At 40.2% G+C, this 21279-nt stretch overlaps 1 protein-coding gene across 1 annotated transcript in view; it reads left to right on the top strand.

Moving 5' to 3' along the window:
- GALNT1 (polypeptide N-acetylgalactosaminyltransferase 1) overlaps positions 1-19994 on the top strand; it is a 76174-nt gene extending 56180 nt beyond the window's left edge. The window contains exons 6-12 of the mRNA XM_032859600.1: positions 2420-2590; positions 4675-4792; positions 6163-6343; positions 7614-7753; positions 14956-15054; positions 15516-15650; positions 19820-19994. Coding sequence (XP_032715491.1) covers positions 2420-2590; positions 4675-4792; positions 6163-6343; positions 7614-7753; positions 14956-15054; positions 15516-15650; positions 19820-19966 — 991 coding nt within the window. The 3' untranslated portion in view covers positions 19967-19994. The remainder of the gene's footprint in view (positions 1-2419; positions 2591-4674; positions 4793-6162; positions 6344-7613; positions 7754-14955; positions 15055-15515; positions 15651-19819) is intronic.
- Positions 19995-21279: the final 1285 nt, after the last annotated feature.

The following is a 21279-nucleotide window of genomic DNA, read 5'->3' as shown; positions in this document are numbered from 1 at the left end:
GAGAGAGAGGAGGAAGCAGGCTCCCTGCCGAGCAGTGAGCCTGATGCGGGGCTTGATCCCAGGACCCTGGGATCATGACCTGAGCCGAAGGCAGAGGCTTTAACCCACTGAGTTACCCAGGCGCCCCAGATGATGTGTTCTTAATGGAAAAAAGTCTTACACAAAACAGTAGAGATAATAATTTAGCAGTGTTGCCAATTATAAGGTCTCTCTAGAAAAGCTTTCTCCACAACAGCAAAGAATAGTTAGAAAATATGATGTAAAAAGAAAAAAGGAATGATCCCATTTATAATAGCAGTAGAAATCAAAAGCTATAATTAGGAATATATTTAACAAAATACCCATGGGGCACCTGGGTGGCTCAGTCAGTTGGATGTCTGACTTTGGCTTAGGTCATGATCTCAGGGTCCAGGGATAGAGCCCTGCATCGGTCTCTGTGCTCAGTGGGGAGTCTGTCCCTCTCCCTCTGCCCTCCCACTCCTGTGCTCACAGGGTCTCTCAAATAATATTTTTAAAAATCCATAAAATAGAACACTTTTGAAATTTACTAGAAGATAATCTAAGAGAAGAGGATGATATTCATGGATAGAAAAGTAAAAATAACTATTATCCCCACATTGAACTATAAATTCAGTGAATTTCCAGTTGCAATCTCAACATAATGTTCTTGGAGGAACTGGCTGGTTCTGTTATGTGGAAATGCGTATCTTTTTAAAAATCTGAGAAAATGTATGTACCCATGCCTAGACCATAAGAAACATTCAATAAACATCTGTTATTATAAAAAAAAATAGCTAAGATATCCTTGAAGAAGAAGAGTCACATACAACAGAGCTGGCGCACTACCAGATACCAAGATTTATTTTGAGGCTATCTTAATTGTGGCAGTGACCTACTGATGTAGGAATTCACAAATAGACTAGTGAAACAGTAATGTCTAGAAACCATCCCATGTTTATATGGAAACTTGACTTATGACAGAGAAGACATTGATAATTAACACAGAGAAAAAAAAGACCATCAAATAAATCATGCCGGAATAATTGGTTATCTGTAAGGAAAATAAATGTAGTTGGACACTTACTGTATATCATACCAAAATCAACTCCATAAGGACTAAAGACTTAAATATGAAAAGCAAAAATATAATCCTCTTTAAGACGGCATAGGAGAATACCTTTATGATTTTGGTGTAGGGAAAGATTCCTTAAACACTACAGGAAAGATGAAGATGGTGCGGATGGGGAAGATGGCAAAGGTTACATACTCCAGAATATGACTGCCAGGGACTCTATGTGGTGCACCTTTCCTAGGAAGGAGCTATGGTCATGTGGAAGTTTTTTCAGGTTTATAAAAAATATCACAATACCAACAGGAAAAATTTTTAATATCTGGGGGAATCAGACAATTTGTATGAATAGATACAACCCTGCAGGGGAAATATCCTTTCTAATAACTAGAAAATAAAAAATTTTAAATTGTAAGATACTATTTAACATTATATTGGCAAAAAAATGTAAGAAAATATCATCCAAAGTCGATAGCTTTATAAAGAAGCTGCGGGGAGAAATATACACATATACCTATGTATATGGAAAGTGGTAAAGATTGAGTGTTACAGAAAAAGTTCATTCCGTTAATTCAGTAAACCCATTCCTATCTTAAAAGCAAAATACTGATTATATGAACATTTGCACTTAGTATTTTATCTTTTTATTTTTTTTTTGAAAAAAGTATTTTATTTTTTATGATTATGTTCAATTAGCTGGCATATATAGTACATCATTGGTTTTTGATGTAGTATTCGGTGATTCATTAGTTGCGTGTAACACCCAGTGCTTGTAGTTTAAATAGCAAAAAACTGTAAGGAACACAAATATCCAAGAATTTACTAAGAAAACTTACCTTTAAATGATTAAATATATAATCATTTGAAACTAGTACTTCGAAAACTGGAAATATTTGAAGTGTTTTTACATGTGGCAAATACATAAAAGTATAAATGAAAAGGGAATGGAAGATTATCAACAGTTGCAAGTGTGATAAGTAATGATGCTAACTTAAGGGTACCTGGGTGTCCCAGTCAGTTAAGTGTCCCACTGTTGGGTTCAGCTTGGGTCATGAGAATGAGCCTGGCATCATGCTCAGCTCCGAGTCCGCTTAGGGCTGTCTGTCCCTCCCCCCCAATCCCTCTCCCTCCCTCCTTCCCTCTCTCTCTCTTTCTCTCTCTCAAACACACCAAAAAAAAATAATTATGCTAACTTAGTAGGATACAGCAGGAAATTTTTCCACCATTGCTTTTAACATTGTAGAATGTACTTTTATTTTAAAAGCACTTAGCATATAATTATAATATAGTTGTTATGCTGTCCCTCAAAAAGGAAAGTGAAGATTTTTTCATTTGCTTTTATAATTTTAGGAAAACAGTGGTCTGTCCTATCATTGATGTGATCAGTGATGATACTTTTGAGTACATGGCAGGCTCTGATATGACCTATGGTGGCTTCAACTGGAAGCTTAATTTCCGCTGGTATCCAGTTCCCCAAAGAGAGATGGACCGAAGGAAAGGTGATCGGACTCTTCCTGTCAGGTAACTACTTTGTCAGACATTTTCCCAAAGGTGTTATCGACAGGGAACAGTGGAGCTTTGGGAATCGTATCAAAAGGATTCTAAGTATATTTTGAGAGACATGAGACACTTGTGTACCATATATGTAAAGAGCCACACAGACATTATTAAAGAGGGCTTTCTCCTCTGATCCATTAATAAAATTGGGATTTTTTCATTTATATAAATCTAGTGCATCTGGAAAGTGATGGTCACATGCATAAGTTCTTTTATTCCTATATGAACAACATTTTGCAAATCTCTCAGATTTGTGCTTTCAGTTGTTAGGATAATAATATTTAACTTTAAATCCAATTATCCCTGAATTAATTTAAGTGTAATTGTAATGTGAAAATATTACCTAAAAGTGGGTCATAGCGCCAAACAAAATACAAGCTTGTAAATTCAGACTTGTACCATCTGGATGGTAGTTACTGACTGATGAGGTTAGAAAAGCATGTTTCAAATATAAAAATAACCAGAATTGACAGAAGTATAAAAAAAGATTTCCGTGAACACATTCTGATTTTTCCCCTGTTTTATACTTGGTCATCTATAGATTTTTTTTCAAAAAGGGGTAAGAATCTTGATGTTATTCAGAGCCTTGAAATCGAGACCATGAGTCTCTGAGCCATCCTGGGATTTGTCAGGGCAGCATCAGTTTGCTGCCGCTGTCAACACTAAGAGCCCGTCAGGGCCAGGCCTTAGCTTTCTTCCCTCCCGGGCTTCTCAGGCCTGCTTTCCCTTGCACTTGGGTCCTGTTCTGGCAAAGCTAAGGAGAATTTCGTTAATTCTGTACTAAGTCCTTTCCTATAGCAAAGGTACTTGTCCACGGTTTTGCTGACAATTCAAATAACCACCTAAATCAGGAGTTCCTAAGCGTTCCATAGATGGTGGGCTTCTTTGAGAAATCTGATAAAAGCTAGGAGTCTTTTCTAATAGGGGGAAAGCGTACACGCGCAAACAGCGGGTTGAGCATACAATTCTAAGAAATGTAGAGATTTCTCAAAACCTAGGTCAAGAATCCCTGGTACTAAATGGTAACTCTGGGTGTTGGCCTGTTTCCTCTGACTTCTAACATAGTAGACTTCTCATTTTTTTTTTCTCTTCTAAAATCTAAGTATGTCCTAACTTTTATGTGGAAATGACTGTCCTGGAAAGGCACATGCTGCAGCCCTTCTAACAGCATGGAATCCGACTGTTTTTAGGGCATGGAGTTGGAAGTGACAGTTCATCCTGAAGTGTGATCACCATTATCTCCTCTGTCCCTGGAACTTGTTTTCTTCTAGTTGGAGTCCATTTTTCTCCATGCTCATCCTTCATGGAAATCAAATGGTTGATTGATACTCATTTATATCAGTCCTCCTTTGTTATCATTTCTCTGCTTAATTCCACCTGTTTGCACCCACTCTACATCCCTGGGCCATGTTCTGATGAATTGGGCCCCTCTTCTGCAGAGAATGAACCATTCTTGGTCTGGCTAACAGTCCCCTAAGGAGTGACTGATTGTATTCTCTACTCCTCATCTACTAGGAAAAGGATGTCAGTGTTTTCATCCTATGTAATCTACCTCTTTGCAGTATTTGCCTCACTTTAGAACCTGGTATATTAGAGCTGCTAACATAAATCTAGTTGGCTATCTAGTCAGTATAGTTAGTTAATATAGTCATTGTAGTTGCTAGGGACTATGGGAAGATTCCCAGTCAGATGGAGAGAATTATGATAACTAACTTCTGTTTAAGGAGTTTCAGATGGAAGCTTGGCCAGGACCTGTGGACCCAGAAAGGTACTGAAAGCAGGAGAGGCCTTTGGATGGGGCAGAGAAAGCTCTCAGGGCACAAGCTGTGACAGAGGGTAGGCCCAACAGTCAGCATGTCTAAAGACCAAATAGCATAGCAGAAAAACACAGAAAATCCTTAGGTCCCTATGAAAGTTTCTGAAGAGTGTAAGATAAAGCATTTGTTCTCTAGTTATAAACAGTTAATGAAACTACTTTTAAAAATAAAAACTGATTGTAAATTTTAAATTCTTAAAATTAACAGCATAGTATTATGATTGAATTTCAGAACACCTACAATGGCAGGAGGCCTTTTTTCAATAGACAGAGATTATTTTCAGGAAATTGGAACATACGATGCCGGAATGGATATTTGGGGAGGAGAAAACCTAGAAATTTCCTTTAGGGTAAGTTCCTTTTGGGAAAAAAAAAATCTTTTATTTAACCTTAAATATAGATATACTTTAATTATTCATATTATGTAGCTCTAAATAAAAATTGAATTTAGTGTGAGTTTTGTCAGACTTCAAAAACCTCAGTTCATAAAAATTTCGTGTTACTATTAAGGTTCCTTATAAACTGTATTTTAAGCCAATAAATCAGTGATCTTAATAGTTAAACTGTAAAACTTACACAAGATTCCCTAGTTGTTTTGAATTCCTGTTATTTTCAAGGAAGTAATTCAAGCTCTAAAAATAAAAAACAATATGTAGTTTCTATATGCTACTATGGTACTTGACTGCCAAAAACATAATTTCACTTTCTGTAATATGCTTTGTCCTTCTGTTGTGAAAATTATTCTTGCTTACATAAAACCTGGTCACTTTACCGGCTTTACATTTTTCAATAGAAAAAGGCAAAAGAATTCTGTAATTGCTCTAACTTAATTAACCCAGTCAACTTTATATAAAACTCTTAAGTATTTCACATTAACTAAAATCAACATGTTAAGTGACTGCGTATTTCTGAAATAATCATCCTGAAACACAACTTACAGTGGAAACCACATCGAACTACACTGTAACCTAAACCAGCTACCTCACTTCATTCCTAATGGATTCCTTTGCTCTTAGAAAAGGAGAGGTTTGGACTCTAGATCATCTTAAAAAATCCCATCTAGCCACATCACTTTGTGATCCTGGGAGAACTTTAAAGTAGAGACACTGAATATTTAACAGAATCAGAACTTCTCAAAATCTGTTTCAATTATAAATAACAGATTTTTGACTTACAGAAAAATGCATTTTGAAAGGAGCAGAAGGATAATTTCATTAAACTAAGAATATGAACCCAAATTTGATCCCTCTTTTACCCATTTTTAGTTTTTATTCTCATGAGGATGACAGTATCCTGTCACTGTCCAAGTGAATAACTCATGAGAGATCCAGTTTAGATTTCTAGGATCTGTTTATTGTACAGGCTATGACAAGTTTGGAAAAGGAGGAACAGATAGGACTCTGGCTGAATAAGCCATGGTCAAAACTATGTCCTCACTGTCATGGTCATGACTATGAGCCATGCATATACTACAGAAAAAATTTAAACTTGAATTTAAACTTAGGGGCACTTGAGTGGCTCATTTGATTAAGTGTCTGCCTTCGGCTCAAGTCATGATCCCAGGGTCGTGGGATCAAGCCCCGTAGTAGGCTCCCTGATGCTCAGCAGGAAGTCTGCTTCTCCCTCTCCCACTCCCCCTGCTTGTGTTCCTCTCTTGCTGTGTCTCTGTCAAATAAATAAAAATCTTAAAAATAAATAAATAAACCATCATTGTTTTCAGATCTGGCAATGTGGAGGGACTTTAGAGATCGTCACCTGCTCACATGTTGGACACGTGTTTCGGAAAGCCACACCTTACACGTTTCCAGGAGGCACAGGACAGATTATCAATAAAAATAACAGACGACTTGCAGAAGTGTGGATGGATGAGTTCAAGAATTTCTTCTATATAATTTCTCCAGGTTAGCATTTTGCATTAGAAATATAAGACTAGGGGCGCCTGGGTGGCTCAGTGGGTTGAGCCTCTGCCTTCAGGTCATGATCCCAGGGTCCTGGGATGGAGCCCCATATCAGGCTCCCTGCTCAGTGGGGAGACTGCTTCTCCCTCTCTTTCTGCCTCTCTGCCTACTTCTGCCTACTTGTGATTTCTCTCTCTCTGTCAAATAAATAAATAAAAAATCTTAAAAAAAAAAAAAAAAAAAGACTAGAACTTTCTTGTCCCTGATCCTAATGCATCTTAGAAGAAGTAAAAAGGGGGTAGAAAAGCTTTGAGAAGAGGCAAAGCACCAACCTCATAGGGTTGTCATAAGGAAGAAATGAAATCACACACAGTGTACAGAGTGCCCAGCACAGTGCCTGCTGTGTTAGTAACAGTAAGCTGTCCGGGCCTGTATTGCAGATGTTATTGTGAGCCCAGGTGTTACAAGTGTTCTCTTTTATTTTTAACCTAATTGTAATGTGGAACATTTATATGAGAATTTGAGTCTCTCAGGGCCAGTGCAGAGCACAGTAGCATGCCTCATGGGACTTCTGTCCAGGAACTTCTCTGCCATTCAAGGCGTTGTGGAACAGTGGTTCCATCAGCCCTAAGTCTTCCTGACATTGTTAGCATTCCAGCCTCGTTTTTTCATTACCACAATACCGTCAAGTCACAGTTCACACACCAGTGAGTTCTGCAAGAGAAACCTTCCCGAAAACAGTTGCTCTGCTTAATATTTGGGCCAAAGAGATCTTGATTCTTGTTTTTGCCTTCACATACGTGAAAGTCTTCTGAGCCTATGAAAAGTTACATTTGTGTGTAATACAAGCATTGTATTTAATTCTCACAGAAATTTAATTTTTCGGGACATCTGGATAGCTCAGTCAGTTGAGCATCCACCTTCAGCTCAGGTCATGATCCCACAGTCCTGGGATCAAGTCCTGCATTAGGCTTCCTGCTTGGCAGAGACCCTGCTGCTCCCCCTGCTTGTACGCATGTGTTTTCTCTCTATTGCTCCCTGACAAAATCTTTTTTAAAAATTAATTTTTCTTTGAAAAAAATAAAACACATGTAAATATATTTCCTTATTTTTTATTTTGGACAGTGGATTTATGGTATATGACTTCTATAGTCACATCACCAAAATGGTACCCCTTTTCCCATTTGCCTGGCTTGTTAAATGCAATGTTTAAATATAAATGTGTTACTTAATAGAATATGACTAATTCAGAGTCAATTATTTCTTTCAACAGGTGTTACAAAGGTAGATTATGGAGATATATCATCAAGACTTGGTTTAAGACACAAACTACAATGCAAACCTTTCTCCTGGTACCTAGAGAATATTTATCCTGATTCCCAGATTCCACGTCACTATTTCTCTTTGGGAGAGGTAAAATATATATTTTCTATGTGGTTATTTATGTTCTCATTCATCAGAAGCAGTGGAGGTTAAACATCCAACAAGGGAATCACTTCATACTAAAATTACCTAACCTCAAGTGTGAGAAAGTTCTTGTCGGTTAACACCGTCTACCTCCTAACTGAAATCTTGTTGATTTTTTGTCATGTTGCAGTTTATTAAAATAAGAATGTTCTGCTCCTAACTTTACAGAGTTGGATTCTTATTTCAATATTTTAGTGTCTTCTGCAGACTTCTTATTTTAACAAACTGACCCATTTAGTTGAAAGCATACATTCCTAAAGATAATGTCCTGGTATTAATTAACCTGAAATGAAAGAAGTAAAGATAAATTGTGAAGAACTGACAAGGAAAGTTGGAAGGCCATTATAATGTAAGTCACAGTAGCAAATGATATGTGTGGAGAGGGCCACAGCAGGCCTCATCCCAGGGCTGAACCTTCCTGACACTCCACTCCATAGGAGGCTGCCACTTCTTCAGCATTCAACAAATATTCAAGTATCTACTGTAGATACTACCTTACATACAAGGAATACAGCAGGGAATAAAGTCTCTGCTCTTGTGAGCCTTGTAGTCTGTGGAGGAAGCCAGGTATTAAAGTACACAGTATAGCAGGCAGTACTAAGGGCAAAGGAGAATGAGAATGGCTGGCGGGCTTGAGTATTGCTGCTGTTTTTGTTGGGGCAGTCAAAAAAGGCCCCTCGTAGGAGTTTTGATTTTGAGCAGAAATTTAAAGAAGTGAATGAGGAAGTCATATGAATTCCTGGGGAAAGAGCATTCCAGGTCCAGGGAAAACAAGTACAAAGGCCCTAAGATAAGAGTGTACTTAGCGCGTTCCAGAAACAGCAGAGGCCTATTGTCTGAAATGGGATGAACAGGGGTGGGGAGGGTAGTAGAAGATGAGGTCGAAACATACCGAAGGTGAGATAACATAGAGCTGGTAGGCCACAGTAAGCACGTTATGTTTTATTCTGAGGATGGGAAGGCTGAGAGAGCCAAGCAAACCTTCACTGGGAAAGGAACAGATTGCTATATTGAGCAAAACTATGAGGGGACAAGAGTAGAGCTGGAGTCTTGGTGAAAGGAAAGAGTAGTGAAGGACTGTGTTAAGATTTTCGCCTGAGATACTAGGAAGGAAAGTTGGCATTATCAAGATAGGAAGGCTTGTGGAGGAGGCGCAGGGACATTCAGCTGTGCAGTTTGGGACATGTTAAATTGGATCCATGTAAAGATACAGGATAGGTCATTGCATTTACAAATCTTCAGTCTGAATGAGAGATTGGGGCTGGAGATCTGAAGTTAGGGACTATCAATATATGAAACAAAACTGCACGAGATCGCCTTGGGAAGACCAAGCATAGATGGAGAAGAGGGGGGGAGGAATGAGGATCGAGCCATAGGAAACCACAATGTAGAATTTATGAAATGAGAGGGAATTAGCCAAAAAGATTGAGAGAAGAGTGACCACTGAAATAGAACCAAGAGAGTGGTGTCCCAGAGACTAAGTGAAAGATGTGTTTCAGGAAAGAGGAAGTGGTTGGTTGTTGCGAAAGACTAGTGCGGAGAACTGGCCATTGGACTGGCAAAGGAGAAGTTGTCATTAGGCACCATCTCACTGTGTTCATAGGGTTCCCATGGAGATTGGTAGGGACAAAACCCTAATGGCTTCAAGGAAGTGGAGATCATGAGCGTGGCAAGTCTTGTAAGAAATTTTGTTTAAAGGACAGCAGAGAAATGGTTGGTAGCTAAAGGGGAATATGGAGGAAAGTGTGGGGGTTGTTTGCTAAAAAAGAGCCATTGATTGTAGGAGTCATGTTTAGTAGATGGTCATGGTGGGGGACAGGATGAGAAGGCAGGGCACCCATTGAAATAGGAAGGAAGGTGGAGGGAGTGGGAACAAATGTTAGGGTCAGTTGAATTGAGGGTAGAAGCAGGTAGTTTGTGGTGGAAGTATGAGGGAGCTCTTCTGATTCTTCTGTTTCCTTATTGAACAGAAGATTGTCAGTTGAAAATGAAGAGAGGGTATTGATTTGGGGGGGCGGGTAGGGAACGAGGAAGAGATGTGGAGTAGGGTGCAGAGAGCAGATACGTTATAGAGGGGAGCCCAGGGACTGATAGTGGTGAGTCAGAGTGAAACTATTCAGCCCATGCCAGGGTGAGTGAGTACAGGTTACTGTTCGCACTTAGTTGTTACTGAGGCTACTTAAGGTTTGACTCGAGCGCCTCTGAACTTTGTTGTCATTTAAGAAATTCATCCTCAAGCAGATGAGGAGTATGCTGAGTTTCTTGCTTCATTAATGAGACTGTTATTCCCTTTGTTGTAGCCACATTCCAGTCAAGGGGGGTTATGTGTGGGGGGGTGAATATTGGCCATCAAAATTTTCAGTGTACCATGGAATGTATATGGGGGATGTGCCATGGGAAGATTTATAGCAGTTGCTCCTGTAATTTGCCTTTTTTTTTAAATTTATTTAAATTTTACTTAGTTAACCTACAGTGCAATATTGGTTTCTGGAGTAGAATTCGGTGATTCGTTATTTACATACAATACCCAGTGCCCATCACAAGAAATGCTTTCAATACCCATCACCCATCTAGCCCGTCTCCCTGCCCACCTCCCTCCATCAACCTTCAGTTTCTTTATCATTAAGAGTCTCTTGTGGTTTGTTTCCCTCCTTATGTTAATCTGTTTTGTTTCTTAAATTCCACATGAGTGAGATCCTGTGGTATCTGTCTTTCTCTGACTTATTTCATAGAGCATAATACACTCTAGGTCCATTCACATTGTTGCAAATGGCAAGGTTTCATTCTTTTTGATGGCTAATATTCCAGTGCATGCACGTGCACACGCGTGTGCACACACACACAATCTTTATCCATTCATTAGTCAGTGGACATTTGCTATTTGAGCTCTCTCCATAGTTTGGCTATTGATAATGCTGTTGTAAACATTGGGGTGCATGTATCCCTTTGAATCTATTTTTGTTTCCTTTAGGTAAATATCTGGTAGTGTAATTGCTGAATCATAAGACAGTTGTATTTTTAACTTTTTGAGGAACCTTCATACTGTTCTCCAGACTGGTTGCACCAGTTTGCATTCCCATCAGCAGTGTAAGAGTGTTCCCCTTTCTCCACATCCTCTCCAACACCTGTTTCTTGTGTTGTTAATTTTAGCCATTCTGACAGGTGTGAGGTGGTATCTCATTGTGGTTCTGATTTTCCCTGATGATGAGTGACGTTGGGTATCTTTTCATGTGTCTGTTAGCCATCTGGATGTCTCCTTTGGAAAAGTGTCTATTCCTGTCTTCTGTCCATTTCTTTTTTTTTTCCCCCAGCCTCTAAGTTCTTCTCATTTCTTTTTTTTTTTTTTTTTTTTTTTTTAAAGATTTTATTTAGTTATTTATTTGACAGACAGAGATCACAAGTAGGCAGAGAGGCAGGCAGAGAGAGAGAGGAGGAAGCAGGCTTCCTGCTGAGCAGAGAGCCCGATGTGGGGCTCGATCCCAGGACCCTGGGATCATGACCTGAGCCGAAGGCAGAGGCTTTAACCCACTGAGCCACCCAGGCGCCCCTGGTCTTCTCATTTCTTAATTGGATTATTTGGGTTTTTTGGATGTTGAATTTGATAAGTTCTTTATAGATTTTTGGATACTGACCCTTTATCAGATGTGTTATTTGCAGATATCTTCTCTCATCCCATAGGCTACCTTTTTAGTTGTGTTGATTGCTTCCTTCACTGTGCAGAAGCTTTTTATCTTGAAGTCCCAATAGTTCAGTTTTGCTTTTGTTTTCCTTCTCTCTGGCAATGTGTCTAGTAAGAAGTTGCTACAGCTAAAGTCAGAGAGGTTTCTGCCTGTGTTATCCTCTAGGATTTTGATAGTTTCCTGCCTCACGTTTAGAAATGGATGAAAGCATCCGTTTTGAATTTATTTTTGTGTGTGGTATAAGAAAGTGGTCCATTTTCATTCTTCTGCATGTTGCTGTGCAGTTTTCCCAACACCATTTTTGAAGAGATTGTTTTTTCCATTGGATATTCTTTCCTGTTTTATTAAAGATTAGTTGACCATATAGTTGTGAGTATACCTTGCCTTTAGAATAGAGAAGGGGTTGTTTTTTCCCCTTGAACTGACCCAATTTTGGATAATACCTAGGCATTATTTGCTGGGCCAGAATACAGGTGTATTACAAAGAGCCACTTTTCCAACCCACAGTAGATGATTGCCAAGGCAAGTTTGTTCTTTACCTGCCTCTTAACAGCTGGCTTTTTAAAAACAGATTTTACCATCTGTGGCCTGCTTGTCACTGCCTTTTTAACAAAGCAGATGGTCCTAAGCTTGTTTGCCCTTAAGATCAGGCCATCCTATGCAGTTGCTCTAACTTTTGGGGTTGGGGTCTTTCTTAAGCACCCACCCTAGTGCAGCTGGGGATCTCATGCTGGGATCATAACTCCAGCTACATGAGCTTTACTGTGCTAAAAACTGGAATTTAGACTTTTGGGGATCTTTTGTCATACATCAAAAGTCTGGAGAAGCCTGAAATCCTAGGATTTTAGAGTAAAAGGGAATGAGAAGGTGGAGTTTAGTCTCTACCTTCACTAAGTCTGACTCTCATAGCTCCTGTAGGACCTGGAACTGAGTAGATGTGTTTCTTTGTGATATCTAATAACTGTTAATCAAGGCGATAAATAAACAACCAAAGAAACCAAATAAGTCAGACCTTTTGACAGCTTAGCCAGTCTTACAGACTAACCCATGGTTTCTCTAGGCAGATCTGACAACCTTAAGACACAGTGAGCATGAACTCTGTCAGGTGCCGGTCTGAGTGCTTTACAAACACTAACTCCCTCAAACCAGCACTATGAGATACAGGTGCTATTATCCCCACTTGACAGTAAGGAAACTGAGGCATACCTAAATGGTTTGAACAACATCCTCAGGTCACAGCTGCGAAATGGAAGAGGTGGAATTTGAACATCGGCAATATGGCTTGAGAGCTTGTGCTCGTAACCGTTAACACCCATACTCTTTCTCATATCCAACCAGTATTTCTCTTATGGCAGAGAGGGGAAGAGTGAATCCAGATTCTGTTATGCGAGATTCCAAAAATTCTTTAATTGCCTATATTGTTCCACCTTCTGGAGGAGACTGAGCAAAAACTAAGAAACCTGGGCTCTGGGTTCCTGCCTGTTCCACGAATGAGTGTGTTCACAGTTATTTTCAACTTCCATATTGTAATGATAGATGTAATGATAGATGAGTTGCTGAATGTGTGGATAAGGAAGAAAACCTGACATTTATCCTGGGCCTACTACGTGTCAGTTTCTGTTAGGCTTCTACATGTGTTACCTTACTGAGTGCCCTCGGCAAACCTGAGAGAGATTGGTACCCCGGTTACACAGATGAGAAACTGAGGTCCTTACAGCTTTCCCAGTTACTGTGTTCTAAAGAATACTGAGGTCTAATGTCCCCCAAGGTGCTCGACTAGAAAGGCAGGGGATGGGGGAGGAGAGAGTAGATTTTGTGATCAGAAATGTTTGGGAAATACTGCTTTTTATATCTTAACATCCTTCTCTACCACCCGTCCCCACCCCACCAAAAGTCACGGTATAGTAAACTGCTTTGAGAAGTCCTTCAGCAAAGAAACCTATTTAAATCTGTCTAACCCAGTAATTTTTAGACACATTTGATCACAAAACCCCCCTGTATAGTGGCACATAGGTCAACGCTTGGCTGGATGATTTTGTTCAGATCATGGTTCTGGGAGTTACTGTCTTAGAGTGCAAACTGGTCACAGTCTCATAGCTAGTAATGCTAGAGTAGGGAGAGAAGCCCACATCTGCATGTCCCCATACCCCAAACTTTCACTCCTGCCCACCTGCCTCAGAAATGCACCCCTTTCCCCGACCACTGTATTTCAGATGTTGCTGTGATCCAAGTGGAAAGCTCCCTATTTCCTGTTTTCCTCATCCATTGTACATGGTGCCTGGGACCGTTTTGGTTTGGCTCCTTGGCAAGCCTGGCTCTGTAAGGAAAGATGTGTTACTCAGACATAAACAAATCCTATAAAAAGGACCATTAGCCTGCTAACTTTCCTCCTGGAAATAATTTAGATCCATTAAGATTTCTACTAATTCCAGAAAGTATGAACCGGAAGTGGGCACTTTTCTGTGCCTTTCACAGAGGGATAAGGATGTGGTAACTTGGCTTCATTAGCGTGTGTGCACATTGTTTCCCATCACTGACAAGGAGTCCCTCTCAAACCATGGAAAACTTTAGCCTTTGTGTCCGCATCTATCCTACACATCCAGTGTGGTAGCTGCTTGCCACCAGTGGCTGTATTTAAGTGAACTAAAATTAAATAAAATTTGAAAGTCAGTTCCAGTCACACTAGCCGGATATTTAGTGCCCAATAGCAAGAAGTAAAAGAAGAAATATAATAAAGTACTCAATAGGCACACAGGCTAGTAGCTACCATGTTGGATGGCACAAGTAGAGAACACTTCGATCGTCAACGAAAGTTCTACCAGACAGCACTGGAGACATTAACACAAACAGCCAACACAGGAGGTTGTCCGCCTTGTCATTCGACACATTTCTCCCTGCCCAGGCCCTGAATTGAGGTAACCACATTGCTTGCCAAATCCACTTTAAAACAAACTTATAATTACTGTATGCCCTCTGTAATCCTCATTACTCTCAAATAATTCAGGTGCGTCCTAGAAGAGCTTTCACAGGGAAGTACTGTATCAGGGTTCCAGACCATCTTGTCAGTAGTTATTCTCCTGCCAGGTTAAGGGGAACGTCAGGGCCGTATTTATGTTTAGGAGTATCTACTCTAACGAGGAAATCTCCCCGCTTCCTGCATCCAGTCTTTTAGTTTAAGGATCCCTGATAATTTAGAATCTCGGTTGATTCTAAATTAGGCAGAGATGATTACCAAATATCTTACCCAAGAGGACGTCTCTTACCTCTCTTTCCTAGACAGTCATCAAGATGGAACTTGGAATGTGAGGAAGCTGGAAGGATTGATAGTGCAGCAAGGCCACTGAGCATTCTGCTGTTGGTCCGGTCGACTCGGTGTTTGTAGGGGAAACTTCGGACCTTACTGTGCATATGTATGTGTGTTTGTCTAGTTTAGCTCTAACTTCCTCTGTTTTCATTATTGTCCCATAGATACGAAATGTGGAAACAAATCAGTGTCTAGATAACATGGCCAGAAAAGAGAATGAAAAAGTTGGAATTTTTAACTGTCATGGTATGGGAGGTAACCAGGTGAGTATTTTAGTAAAGCTTTAAAAGGAATACTTTTTGGATTTATTTTAATCTTATGCCCCTTTTATCTCATTACATCATTCGGGAAATATTTTCTTACCTATGAAGAGACAATAATAAAGACCTTTTAAGAGAAGGGAGCTTTTAATCTAATGATTATTTTTAAATGAAACATTTGTAAAAGGCCCCTTTGTGAGAACTGTATTTACATTGCTGTGCATGAGATTTACTTTGCCCTTTTTAGTCAAACAGATGACAGCTCTTGACAATACACTCAGTGTATACAGAGAGCTCAAGGTCATTTTTTCTTTCCTCTGTGCAAAATTAGCGGTAGCTTTTCTGAGTCATTCTCCTAATAACACATTACTCAAGTTCAAAACAATCTTGAAATATTTTTTTTCTTCCAGATTATTGGCTGCTTTCTTTTAGTGTTAAAGCTTATATGTGTGCATCTTTTTCAGGTTTTCTCTTATACTGCCAACAAAGAAATTAGAACAGATGACCTTTGCTTAGATGTCTCTAAACTTAATGGCCCAGTCACAATGCTCAAATGCCACCACCTAAAAGGCAACCAACTTTGGGAGTATGATCCAGTGGTAAGTTAACCAATTGCATATAGGAGTGAAATTAAGTGTGTTCTGTAGCTAGAAGAAGGAATTCTTTATAGTGGAAAGAATTTAATTCTTAGAGTTTGAATATGTATCAAATTGTTCTTACACTCTAAAAATGGACAGATGGTGGCACACCTGGGTGTCTCAGTGGGTTAAGCATCTGCCTTTGGCTCAGGTCATGATCCCAGGGTCATGAGATTGAGCCCCGCATCAGGCCCTCTGCTCAGCGGGGAGCCTGCTTCTTCCTCTCCCTCTGCCTGCCTCTCTGCCTACTTGTGATCTCTCTCTGTCAAGTAAATAAAATCTTAAAAAAATAAATTTTAAAAAAAGTGGACAGATGGGAAAAACAACCCAAGTAAAAGAGACATAAAATCTCCCCAGTAATTGGCCTTGCCTCCAGTTCTGGTCCTTGTTGCCACTATAGCCACTCTTTCTTCTGTCTGTCCTCAAGCTCTGTTGTCTTGTGTGGGAGAAATGGAGCCAGGAGGAGGCTGTTTAAATTACTGAATTAAACACTTAAGTAAGAGGTGAGCTTTAAATAATGAAATTCCCTGGCTCATGATTGTTCTGTGACATATAACAAAACTTTTTATATTTAGCTTTGCTTTCCTCTGGAACATCTCGCATTTGCCATACACTGTATGTTGTACTCACACACAGGTGCACGAAGAACCAATCAAAGCGCACCCAGTGAGTCTCTCTCCTGTGCCTTGTACCTGGCTAACCTCCCAACTTGGGCTTTTGCTTTATAGTTCCGGAACCAGTTCTAGAATCTTCAGTAGGTCTTTCTCTGGTTCTTTTTCCTCTGCACCTGCAGTTTTCTCTCTCATGTTAGGAAAGACTTCTCCTCCTGCTTGACTTTTCTGCATTCCATCATGTGTTGTATGACAGTGAGTGGCCGACATTCATGCCTCTGGTTCTCCAGCCTTAGCTCCTGCCTCAGCCTGACACTACCGAAACAGATCCTGGATGCAAAGCCACGACCATTTCTGTCTCTTTTCCCCTAACTTCTCTGTTAGCATTTACTGTTGGGGAACAGATGAGATTCTAAAATTCTTTTATCCATTGGCTTTAGATGCACTACTGCTTAGTGTCTTCTCTTAGCTTTCTCTCTCTCCATCTGCTTGGATCACTCCACCGCTGCTTTCTTCCCCTTCCACGGAAATTGTGCCATATGACCATGTCATATGCAAACCCCAGGCTGCTGTAATCATCAACCCTACTGTTCCTGGAACATGCCCTGTACCCTCGCACCTGCACTGAAGATCATATAGTTAACCTCTGCCTCTGACAAATCTTACTCCATCTTGAGGGTCCAGCTCTGACATCACTTCCCTGAAGCCCGGCTAGAAATCAGCTCCCTCTTCTAGTTCCAGTCCTCCCTGACCCGTCACGCTCAACTGCTTTGTACTTGTTTCTGTTCCAGTCTTCTCTCCATTATTAACTCCTAGAGGGCAGAGGCTGTGCTTTATAAATCCCGGGTCTCCCTCCACAGTGTCAAACTATGGTAAAAGTAATACTAAATATAAGAGTTCCGTTAAAGCACTGTTAGAAATGGCCTGAACCGGCTGTTCTGGGGTTGGTCATGGGCACAGGCTGCCGCCGCTCTGGGCATAGCTGCTGCAGCACTGCAGGCCGTGCAGCCTCTCGGCCCTCGGATGCTACGTGCCAGGGGCGCCCCACAGTGACTCAGCGGGAAGGGCGCCGGGCGCTGCAGTCAGTTAAGTGTCCAGGTCGTGAGCTCGGGCTTGTGAGACCGAGCCCTGAGGCCAGCTCCGTGCTCAGCAGGAGTCTGATATTCTCCCTCTGCCCCTCCTTCCCAGCTCACGTTCTCTCTAAAATAATCTTTGAAAAAAAATCAATAAATCTCCCAATCATTCCGTGAAAAATGACAGTCTATTAGGAAACATAAAACCTGTTTATAGTAGCATGAACAAATAGGGGCTTACTCTTCTTAATAAGTGGAAGTAAGTGGCTTCTGGGGTAGAGATTCAGTGGCACAGTGGTGTCAGGGATAATTTTGCTGCATATTCCTAGCCTTTTTTGGCTGTTGCAGCTCTTACCCTCATATCCCAACTCAAGAGCGGAGAAAGAGAAGAGGGGACATCGCCCTACCCCATGTTTTGCTCTTTATCAGGAAAGCTGGAGCTTCTCCTGGACCTCCCCTGCAGAGTCTGCCGTCTTATGAGCCAGAACTTCATCCCATCCTGACACCCCCTCCACCAGCTGAAAGGGAGGCTGGTTAAGCAGGCATTGGGGTTCTGGTGTCGCTGGTGTGAGGGAGACAGAAGTGGGAATGGCTGCCTGTAGCCTGTGTATAATCTACGCAGTCCACCACACCTGGTATTCCAGAAGTAGATACGTGGTTAGAAATTTAAGGAGCTAAAGTAGGTTTAGGGGATTTAGAAAGCAGCAGTTATGAGTGTAAAATTTTAAACCGTCTGGAGCTCTTTGCACAGTCTTGTCTGAGATAAAATTTTAGTTTGCAGGCTGTGTTCTACCAGAAGCAGACTCAGATGAAGTTTAGTGTTCACAGTGTTTATTAGGCAGCAGCCTTTGGATCAGCACCTGTAAAAAGGAGAGGGAGAAGGCCCGAGTTGGGCAGAGGGAGGAGTCACGCCGCGCTGCAGCTCCCCCAGACTCAGCCAGCTGCACAGGGAGCTCCGGGATAGCCTGTCAGTGTTGTCCTGCCTCCATCAGTCAGAAACACAGCAAGCTAAAGAAATAAAAAAAATAAGTTACTTTTTTATTTAAGTTTTATTTATTTACGTAATCTCTGTACCCAACATGGGGCTCAAACTCAAGAACCCAAGATCAAGAGTCACACATGCTCCCTGGAGCCAGCCGGGTGCCAGGGAGTCATGATGTCTTAGGTTCCAAAGGAACCCTAGAAATAAAACCCAGGGCCTTGTTTTATAGGTGTAGAGACACTGAAGCCCAGAATGGAACTTACCCTTTGTTACATAAAGATTATTTGAAGATTATTGGTCACAGAGCAGATAAAATGATGTAACAGTATCTCAAGCCCTGAATTCTAGACCCAGGATTCTTTGCACGGTCCCATACTATCTTCATCTTACTTATATTCTATATTACATTTGGTTCATGACACCAGGTTCTTGTGCTTTGATGATCGTAACTGTCCTTTCTAGAATAAATTGCAGATTTTGATCCAGTTATATCTAGAGATTAGGGGCAAGAGCCAGCAAATTATCTTTTCTAGGTTACAAGTAGACTTCAGGCAATTAAAATTACAGCTCTTATCCTCTCCTTCAAAGGTTACAGCTGTCAACTGTTTATCCTTCATCAAGCTTTTTCTCTATGGAGACTAAGTCAGTGCCGACTGGGTCCTCTTCTGAGTACAGTGACAACAGTCCCCATGAAAAGGACATGTTCCAGATAAAAGAATTACATTAAAACAGAGGGATGAGTATGAGTCAAATAAATGTGTGTTAGTAAACATATTTCACATTTCCTTATAGTTGTATATGTTTACAGGAGAATGCTTAATTCACATTCCTACACTACTGCTTTGAATAACAAATGAACTGACCCACACTAATCACTCCTAACACTCCTCTGTCCTGACGTTTTGAAATTATTCAAAATCAACATGACAGCATCAGATCTGTAGCACAGACAAGTACATAGAAAATTATATAGCCGCATCTCTCAGCCATTTATTAAGGGCTGCTTCTTCAGTCTTACAATCTCTTAGATTTTGAGTATTCTAAAGGACCTGAGTTTCTAAGGACTTGAGGTTTGGAATCACAGAATTAATTTGAACAGCCTTATCACAGGGAAATGAAGTGATTTTGAAATAGCTTTTTGAAAATAGGTTGAGGATCCTAAATTAGGAACCACTAATCTGATTTTTTTTTTTTTTCTCCCGGGAGCTGAAGCACAAAAGTGAAATTTCTCCCAGTGCTTTAGAGCTTGTGCAGAATTGGGACTTAGTATTTTGGTTATCTTACTTCAAGTTCAGCATAACCCACTATACCCCAGTGCCTTTCTCCCTCCCACATAGCTCTTACGGCGGTCTTTATGTAGACACTTTTCTACAGAGCAGTTTAAGTCTTACCAAAAATGATGGTTGAGATGTGTGAATTTTATTTTTCACTTTCATGTTAAGATTTCTTTTCTGTCACTTTCAGAAATTAACCCTGCAGCATGTGAACAGTAATCAGTGCCTGGATAAAGCCACAGAAGAGGATAGCCAGGTGCCCAGCATAAGAGACTGCAATGGAAGCCGGTCCCAGCAGTGGCTTCTTCGAAATGTCACCCTTCCAGAAATATTCTGAGACCAAATTTACAAAAAAAAAAAAAAAAACCGGAGAAAAGAAAAAAAAAAGAAAGAAAAGAAAAGAAAAAAGAAAAAAAATTAAGGATTGACTGGGCTACCTCAGCATACATTTCTGCCACTTTCTTAAGTAGCAAAAAAGGAAAAGTGCTTTCCTCCTCCGGGGATGTAAGGTTTATCAGCCATTAAGACTTAGACTCCTCTCGCTTTTCACTAGCTGTGAACCAGCCTTCTTGTCCAAAGGACGTGAAACTACATAGTAGCGAGACTGCGCACACTGATGTTTACAAGATTGAAAGAGTCACAAGAGTCATCAAGAATCATGGTGAAGGATATTCAATGATGCAATCAACACAATGTGCTTTCCGGAGCTGCCCCTCGTACGGTTTGCTTGCACGTCAGTAACTGCTGCTGAACGTGCGATCCTAATGAAGAGATTTCCAAGATTTTTTTTTCTGATTAGAACTGGTAACCGGTATATTAAATATTGATATAAAAATAAGTGGAAAAGAACTGGAACCAGTTTCAGAATCATGAAAACAACATTTTTACGATTTAAGAAGAAACTATATTAAACAGGGTTTAAAGGAAATTAAAACAGAACTATGAGAAGTACAATTTGTTATAGTATAGTATCAAATTTCTATATAGATTTTATACCTCAGTGGGGAAAAATGACATTCATTTTCATCTGTGATAGTCATGGATGCTTTTTTTTTTTCCTTGGGGTGCTGAAATTGAGCTGAAAAAAAAAAAAGGCTCTTTGAACATAGTTTTAATTGCTTTCTTCAATTTTTTATTTGGTTTATGGGCTGTTGGAATTGTAATTTTTAATTGCCTTCAAAGAATGAAGATTTAACATAATGTCTGGTCTCACTGAACACATTAGATCTCTCAGTTGCTCTTGGGTCAACTGGCTTGTAGACTTTCACATACAAATTTCTTATTAGATCTTGAACTTCTTAACTTGATTCAGCTGATTATGCTTAATACCCAAGATTCATACTACTGTACTACAGATTTATTTTCACAGCAATAAATCTTCAGTTCTTTATGATTCCACTCAGCAAAAGGCCTGCAGAAGTGATTATTTGGATATTTAGAGAGGATACGATGGATGTTTTTTTGGGAAACTTTTTTCACTCCATACTCAGATGTGCTTTATTGTCAAGTGCATATTTAGATTAGGTTCTTGAATTGTAATGGTGATCTGCCGCCCCCCCCTTTTTTTTTTTTAATAAAATTTGACTGAAAATGTTTGACCTTGTTTTAATGAGTTAACCGAAGAACTGCAGCTACTGCTCATTAGTCCTG

Source organism: Lontra canadensis, unplaced genomic scaffold, assembly GCF_010015895.1.
Source record: "Lontra canadensis isolate GAN:19392208 unplaced genomic scaffold, GSC_riverotter_1.0 scaffold17, whole genome shotgun sequence".
NCBI lineage: Eukaryota > Metazoa > Chordata > Mammalia > Carnivora > Mustelidae > Lontra > Lontra canadensis.
The sequence above is the reverse complement of the archived record's forward strand: the minus strand, read 5'-3'. Positions and strand labels throughout refer to the sequence as shown.